This window comes from Pavona decussata, unplaced genomic scaffold (genome assembly GCF_977016875.1).
Source record: "Pavona decussata unplaced genomic scaffold, jaPavDecu1.1 SCAFFOLD_510, whole genome shotgun sequence".
NCBI lineage: Eukaryota > Metazoa > Cnidaria > Anthozoa > Scleractinia > Agariciidae > Pavona > Pavona decussata.
In genome coordinates this window covers 1,122,365-1,131,128 of record NW_028145827.1, presented here as the reverse complement: position 1 = coordinate 1,131,128, position 8,764 = coordinate 1,122,365, and the positions used below count along the sequence as shown (strand labels likewise).

The window sequence follows — 8,764 nt, the reverse complement described above, 5'->3', positions numbered from 1 at the left end:
AAGAAACGAACAACCTAAGTCGATAATTTATTAATTTATTTCTTTTTTGCAACTTTTGTGGACTTCCTGTGCACTAATGATGACGGAACGTCTGGATAATTAAAAAAAATAGTGTCGTTTTTACAAATTTCAACATCTCGCCCTTTTGGATCTTTTACAAGAGAATTTAGCTTAGGGTAAAGGATGGTCAAATTCAAAACTAAAGGGCAAAACTCTTGAAGAAAATCTTTGTTGATTAGTTATTAAAGTGGAATCGAAGTTCACGGTAATCCTTGGCCGGGGGCAAACAACTGTACCCACCCGGTTTGACTGGTTTTTAGTCCCTTGTGCGCCTGCAATGCTTCTTGCCAGCGCTTTCCTTCACTAAGGGCAAGCTGAGTTATGTAACAACGCTTATTTCAAACATGGCGGCCTCGAGTGTTGTGAAGAAATTGTGTCCTATTTTGACGCGAATACCAACAAGGAAAAGTGTTGTAATTTTACGTCGTTATTCCAGACTCAAACATACAGCTCGTTTGCTGTGTACGCAAGCATCAAAAATGAAAGTGAAAGACTGTTATCTTCTACTCGGTTTGGACTGGAGTGCGACAGTGGTGGATGTACGTGAAGCTTACCTCAGGCTCGCCAAGCTTTATCACCCGGACTGTGGAAGAAGCACAGCTGATGCCACTAGGTTTTCACGAATAGAACAGGCCTACAGGGTTGTTATGGATCATGTGACTACTGCAGCACAGACTGGTCCAGAAGTTACTGATCAGGATTTCGACAAGGAGATATTTGATATCGACCACACCGTACCACAACACAGGTACAGGAAGCCGGGGATTTTTTTTTCTGAGATATAATCAGTGGTGTATGAAGAGGCAGTGTCCGAGGAGTCGGACCCCCTTGCAAACTTCAGCTTGTTTACTTTGCCTTCATACAATCAAACGTGTTCATACTAAAGAGAGAAAACATCGTAGTGCTACCGTCCTAGTCAAGTTTGGTTGTGACACTTCACAACCAAGCCTAAAATGTCCCTCTCCTGCTCCCCTCCCCCCTCTCAATGTTATTTTTCGGAATTTTTCTAGCCAATCTTGTGAACCAACATCGAGAGAGCAGGGTGGCAAGATCTGTCCCATCTAAGGTGACTAACACTGTAGATTACCAAGAAAGGTAAGGGGTTATAGTTTCTAAAGAAACTGTGGTGCTTCGTCACTGGGGTTGGGGGGGGGGGGGGGGAGGTGGCAACCCATGGGAATTGACAGTTTTAGGTTTTCTAAATAAATATCAATTTCCCCATCCTTCGATTTCCATTAAAGTGCCTATAAACCCAAATTTTTATTTTGGCTTAAATATATCTTTTTATAATTTGACCTGAGATAATGGCGCAAAAATTTTGTTTTTGGTCAAAACCAGAATTTTTTATTTTCTATTTTTCCGTAAACCCGGACATTAGCAACAGGGCAAAGAAAGCAAAGCAACAACAAAAGCAGAGACATACTTTTCCTCGTTTACAAATTTTATTCAGCTGACATTTGTTATTAGCTTACACTTTGATAAAGAAATGGCTTCAAACGACTTCAGTTTGTCCCCCAGTTTAGATTCTGAAGTCCTCCCAAACTTGAGCTACATAGCTAGCAATAAGGAAGTCACGCAAGAGTCCTTTCGTTTGCTTCGCTCACTTTCAGGTTTATCTGCAGCTTAGTTGCTTGAAAAACAACGAGCATGCTTGGTCGGAAAAGCCCGAAAGCCGATTTCGTCTCTCTTCAGCCTCCGAACCAAATCATCAGCAAATTGGTCGATGTAGTCTTTCTCTGTGACGTTCTCAGAGCACACCGCCGAATGCTCGGTGGGTTCCCAGTGATCATGTTTTGATTTCACAAAATCGATCCGCTTTCACCCTCGATATTTTTGCTTTTTGGACTCACTTTCAAAGGGTATGGAATGAAGCAGTATCCCTTTCTCTTTGCTTCGAACATTGTTGCAGCCGAAAACAACACATCTCTTAGGCACTGTTTCGGCACTCACAGCTTATCAGCGTATCTCTGGTGTAATATAATTTTTTCCTCACAGCTGCCTTAAAACAAAGGAAACAAAACATCCTCAACAATAAACCTAACCCTGACAATAGTCCATAAAACAAAGAAAACTAATAAATTATATTACACTGTGGATAACCATTTTGATCAAAGTCACAACACATGAGGCCCACTATTTAAGTCCTGGTTTTACGTCTTGAACTACACTTACTCATTCCCTTCAGCAAGTTCTGTGGCTCTGTAATGGGTTTTCAAATCTCAATTTTCCGCAACTTAAAATTCATAGAAAATTTTGGTTTTAACCAAAAACGAAATTTTTGCGCCATTTTGCTCAAAATTATACAAATATTTATAAAACCAAGAACAAAACAATTTTGGGTTTATAGGTACTTTAAGAGTCAAATCAGTTATGGATGTCAAATCCGTTGAAATCGGTCATCATTTGGTAAAATAACCCATGCCATGGACACTGCCAGTTATTCTGCCAAATTCAGAGCCCCTCCAAAAAAATTAACCTTTCACCTCCAGTCCCCCCCCCCCCCCCCAACTCCTTTCAGTTAGCCAGGGCAGGGGTACAATGGGCACTTTCGATCCAATAGAGATTTCTTGTTTGTTTTTACATTGCAAAGTTAATAAAACTTAAAATTAGTTGAAAGCTGCTGTTTAAATCTGCATTAAATCAAAGTCATTTGTTTTGTCTAGGCAATACTTAGAATATGAAGGCATCGGGTTTGGCTCACCATCTAAGAGACAGAAGCAGTACCAGTATTACAGAGTACAGAGGGCTTCAGACAAAGTGATTGATCACAAGACTCAGCAGTTTGGAGATCAGGAAACATCAATCGCTGAACCTGAAAAGAGAGCCATAAGGAGATCCAAGTACTCAAAAGTGATTGACAGACTTGTGGAGGATCTTATTCAAGAAGCCATGTCTAAAGGAGAATTTAAAAATTTATCAGGAAGTGGAAAACCATTGAAGCTTGAGCAAGAGTTGTTTGTGGGTGAGTTACTAGTCTGCAGGATAATATTCATCTGTTATATATACATGTAGATATCCCATCATGATGTGACTCAGTTGTTTATTGGTAAGTTGCCAATCTATAGGGCTTTACTGAATGGCTATATGGACGATGTCTCAGTTCCTGCATGTGGTTAGTTAGTCAGTCGGTCAAGTCAGTCAGTCAGTCAGCCAGCCAGCCAGCCAGCCAGTCAGTCAGTCAGTCAGTCAGTCAGTCAGTCAGTCAGTCAGTCAGTCAGTCAGTCAGTCAGTCAATCAGTCAGTCAGTCAGTCAGTCAATCAGTCAGTCAGTCATTAAAAGTTAATGATATATAACAAAACCTCCACATGAACAACTACTGGTAAATTCGATTAACAAATGACAAAGCAGAATACTAGGTATGGTGTGCATAGGTAGCTTGGGTTTCAAGGATGGAAGTGGATTGCAACTCTTTCAATTTGAGATGGTTGGGAAATCAGGAATGCTACTTTACCTGTCAATTTTTATCTGTTATTGTGACTCTTAAATGTTCATTAATTTTGCTTTCTTTGATTACTTCTGGCGATATTTTTCTTCCTGTGTGTAGATAAAGATAATGGAGTAAGCTAAAAGCAGGGCCGAACATACTAGCATAGAAATTGGCTTTTTAACAGTTGTTTGTTTCCCTCTTTTTAGATTCCACTACTCGAAGACTCAATAAAGTACTTATAGACTCTGGATTTGCCCCAGAATGGATTTCCTTGGATAAAGAAATCAGACAGGATATCAAACATCTAAGAGAGAGTCTGTTGGGCAAAAAAAGGAAACTGGGACCGAGTCCATTGACAATGCAAGCCACCATCCAATGGAATCAGAGCTTGGAGGAATTTGAAGACAAGTTGCGTGTAATTAACAAGAAGATTGATAAATTTAATATGATAGTCCCCATTCTCAATAAACAAAAAGTTCATGTAAATCTCCAGAAGGAAGTGAATAGAACATTGGAAAATTATGGATATGGAACAACCGAAGAAAACGAAATTCAAAGGAACTCTTGTGACGAAAATAAAAGCGGGCACAAAAGTAAAACCTTGTCATCTATTCGAAAACTGCTTGAGACGTATAGGAAGAACTTTTTAAACAGATTTGCGGAGAATGGGACAGTAGTGGCAAAGGAATTGTCCGTGAATGACAAGAGTAAAGAGTGAGACCAATGACTGCTTTCTATGATTGGTGCATCCCAGTGTTACCGTATAGCACGAAAATTTTGCGGATTGGCGATTTTTTGTGGTTTGCGGGAACAAATTTTTGCGGTTCGAGATGACTGAAACTTCTGCTGGGAACTAATTTTTGCGATTCTCTGATCAAGCAACAGAACATTTAAGTGGAAGAAACCTTAACATTTTCAACCTTTATTGTACGGTATGTTGAGGCACAGTTCACTATACTTATATATTAGAGACGTATCACTGTAATACCTTACTGTGCAAAGGGACTGAAAAACAACAAAACAAAAAGCCTACCCCTACCATGCATAACAAAACACTGTTTTAAAAATACAGACTAGATACAGACTACCGTAACAACATGTATCTAAGCTCTGGTTGCTTTCTCCAATGGAAAATCATGTTAATGTTCTTGTTTGAGTTCAATGTATATTGCCCCAGTGGCACAAGTCTATTAAAAGCGGAGTTTTTAATTTGACTGAAGGGAAATAATTTTTGCGGCGTTTTATTTTGCGGTTTTTGTTTTGTTTTTTTGGTGCGGGAACTAATTTTTGCGGATCGAGGTCAATCCGCAAAATCCGCAAAAATTTAGAACCCGCAAAATTTTCATGCTACACTATAATAATAATAATAATAATAATAATAATAATAATAATAATAATAATAATAATAATAATAATAATAATAATAGATGACAGAGATGACAATGCACAGGGTTGGCAGGTGCAGATGATGATTTCAGGATTATTGAAAAACTGGGGCCGACATAAGTAGGCACTTTACGTGTGACCATGTATCACAACTCTAGCAACTCGCACACAAGATGGCGTCTTGATTATTTCTTACATTCTTGCACTGTACATGTGGCATTCACCACTTGGATATTTCGGCGTAGCCTCCTCTCTAGGACAGCCGGGCTTGGATAATACTTCACCACGGATAAGTAAATGTCTCTCCATTTTAAAAGAACTTGTTCAGGGATTTGATGTATAAAGAAACCGAACAGCAAAATTGCTATTTTTAAATAGCAATTTTGCTGTTCGGCTTTCATACTTAAAAGTATGAAAGACACGAACTATTTATATTTGAAATGCTCATTGAAAGCTTCCACCATATCATCAGGATTATATATATATTGCTCTCTTGTCAGTTTGGATTTCCGAACTAACGAAATCCGTGCCTCGTCGATGTGGACATCTTGTTCTGGTTTGTCTTTGTTGATGTTTCGAGACACTTCTGAGGAGGCGGAGCTCGGTCTTCCATGTTCTAAGAACCGTGCCTTGACTGATCTTTCTATTCCTCTTTTTTTGGCCTTTCTATTTCTCTCTCCTTCCTTTCTGGCCTTTCTATTTCTCTTTTTCTCACATTGCCTTCTGACAAAGACAATGTCGTGATCCCCTTCCATGTGTTGGAGAAACTGAACAAACAAAGGAGTGTGCCACACAACCTTGCAGTATGTATCAACCTCACACTGACACTTCCTCTGACCGATCATGTACTAGTTGTAAAGGTTGCTTGAAGAGCCAATAAAAATTTAATAACTGCCCTCAGCTAGTGTTAAGCTGCAAAAAGGTTGGGGAGGGGGTAGATGGGCGGTGCTGAAAACCCCAAGAGGGTGGGGTTGGTTCCCTTTAACTTTTCAGTGGAATTGCGCCAGACGATTTGTATTGCGACGAATATATTTAATACTTCATTCACTTTTTAAGACTTCTCTCCGCTGAGCCCTGTAATTTACCTTTTAGGTACTCTAATGTTACTAAAAATCCTCATAACAGTTTGGGGTAAGAGTACGTTTGTTATTTTCTCTGTGACGATTAACTCTTCTTAACTATCGAGGGAAGGTGAACAATTTTCACTATTTCTAAGACCTACTTAGACAGCAAAGTTTGCCCCAGATCAGAAAGAATAAACATCATAAACGTACCTTGTTTTTACAACTTTGAAGCCATGATAAGATCTTTATTTTCAGGGTCCTTGTTAAGATTTGTAAAAAGAGGTAATAAATTTGCAATAGCAGGTGGTCGACATCTTGTTAATGTCTCCCAGGGAATAATAGGAGGCCAAGAGGAGAATGGATAGCAAACATGGTGGAGCTTGAAGTCAGCGTTGTTTTTGACGAAAGAAAATGCTCAAACCAAGAGCGATTTTTTTTACAGGACATTGATTTTCAATGTGTCGGGTGGATTTTTTTTACATTATTGCTGGAAAAATAAATTCCCAAAACAAGGACGAGTTTTTTCAAAATACGATGAATTTTGAAAGCGGTTTCAATAATTTCGGAAACATTTTTTTTCACGATAGCTAGTAGAATTTAAGTAAATGGAAGGAAAAAAATAAAAGTTGTTGGCTCCTAACAAGAACCCAGTATTTTAGAAAAATACGAAAGCAACTACCTATTCCTTGCGATAGATTATGAAGGGGAATGACTCTCCCTTAACGTGCGATGATTTTGTAGCTCAAGAAGCATTTGTTCTTCAGAATCAGAGTTTACCAAGTGGAGCAAATGGGGAAAGTGCAGCAAAACCTGTGGAGGGGGGACAAAAACAAGAACCAGGACATGTAAAAGTGATCCTCCCTGTTTTGGAAAAACTGAAGATAAGAAGAAGTGTGCGAAAAATGCTTGTAGTAAGTTCCAGTAATTTACTCACATTTTCTTTAAGAGCGAATCTCCCTAAGATCCTCTTATTCAATTTTCATCTAGAAATAGTGTGAAATATGATCGGAGATATTTAAGTTTCTTAAAATTTTCTGATTTGAACTTTTCACACCTCGGGCTGTGCTCGAAACCCTGTGGCCAGGATCGTGAATTTTGCAACAATTGCAGCTGCTAGTTCTGAAGAATACAGATCATTCAAAACCTCCTAATTCACTGGTTATAAAAGATGACCCTTTACGATACAATATTAAGCTTTAATTACTGTAACAAATCTGAAGGCACAAAGATGATCTACTTGGAACACTTCTCGCACCATGCGATTTAGCCCAAGTTCAGAGGAACAAATTGCAAAAGTGGCTCGTATTCACGGGCTCTTCTACACATCAGTGGAAAGTTCCTTCTACAGTCTGTGAAAATCTGTTAAAACATTTGGTCGGAACTAAACCAGTTTCTGTTCCACAAGTGAGAGGTGAAAGTTGTCACATTCGACTAACACGGCCAATGTCATCATGTTATCAACGAATTCACTGTTTACCAAATTTTTACCTAAGCAGCTGACCAGTTCGTTTACTGGCTCAAGTACTTTAACTTAATTGCCGCTGGATCGGATCGGGAAGACTCTGTGATCAGTCATTGGCGGTTTCTCGACCAGCAAGCGTTTCAGTTCTGTCCTTCAACTTAAAAGAAATTTCATTTGACTGCAAATTGATTTAAATACCAACAAGGCATGCACAGGACTTAGAGACAAAGGTTAAGGCCCAACAAAAGCGTTACTCAGTGTTGTTCTCTGTTGATTCTTCAGGTTGAAAACCAGAAAAATGAAACAAAGCAGACTGTGGTAACAGTGGAGTAACAATGGGGTAACATGGTGCCAGCTTAATGTCGGGATATAAACAAAAGTGCTGTATTCTTAAACGAAATAAAGTTCATTGGGATTCAATCACTTAACAGTGTGGTTTTCTTCATCAGTGACACTGGCTGTTAAAGCTAGCTTCAATTCTCACCAACTGAGCTTGGGACGCTTGGCTCTTTGTGATTTTTTTTCCACTTAACTTTATTCATTAATGTAATTCCTCTGCCCCTGTCCAATATTGAGCATTTAAAACACTTTTAGAAATCATGCAACACGTTGATTCGTCTCTGTTTATCAAGATTGTTAGGGGAAGCGGTGGGGGGAAGGAATCATGACTAAATCGGCCCCAGCGAGGCCTCTGTCCCGAATAATTTGAAAACGAATATATTCAACCTAGTTTTGTTCGGTATGACACCCTGAAACCCTCTTCTACTCAGTTATTATGCATAGGTCAGACACAACCGGTGCAATTTTTATACCATGAAGATACATTCTACCACCATTCCACTGAATGCACCACAGCCAACGAGGAAAAAATAGCTTCAATTCCATAGGTGGCCTCTTCATAATTAGAAACACAAAAGAGTCGTTTTCGAAAATACAGTGAAACCTCTCCTTACGGATACCTCTTTAATACGGACACCTCTCTATTACGGACAGTTCACTTGGTCCCTGAGAGACCGAAATCCATATAAAGCCTACCTCTCTAACACGGACACCTCTATAATGCGGACACTTATTCCTGCCCCCTTGGTGTCCGAAATAAAGGGGTTCGACTGTAATAGAAATTAAAGGAAAAAATAAAGAAGCAATTAAAAAATACCGATGTACTTGGTAGCTGTTAAATTTATTTATTTATTTGATTTATTCATGTGTACATACATAACTTGTTTGTACATTCGTGCAAATTACATTTACGGAATTAACTTAAAGCCTTTAAAAAAATATTATACTGCAACCCGCAAGTAGCTTAGGATAATCGTGATGGGTTAACCGGCAAATTAACGGTTGAAAAATCCATGAATGAAATA

At 38.9% G+C, this 8,764-nt stretch overlaps 1 protein-coding gene across 1 annotated transcript; it reads left to right on the top strand.

The window, feature by feature from the left end:
- The first annotated feature begins 399 nt into the window (after nucleotides 1-399).
- LOC146450105 (dnaJ homolog subfamily C member 28-like) lies at nucleotides 400-7,823 on the top strand. Its single transcript, XM_085100811.1, has 5 exons — nucleotides 400-808; nucleotides 2,724-3,022; nucleotides 3,695-5,677; nucleotides 6,703-6,849; nucleotides 7,683-7,823. The coding sequence occupies exons 1-3, from the start codon at nucleotides 405-407 to the stop codon at nucleotides 4,204-4,206; spliced, it is 1,215 nt and encodes a 404-aa protein (XP_084956937.1). The 5' UTR covers nucleotides 400-404; the 3' UTR covers nucleotides 4,207-5,677; nucleotides 6,703-6,849; nucleotides 7,683-7,823.
- The last annotated feature ends 941 nt before the right edge of the window (nucleotides 7,824-8,764 follow it).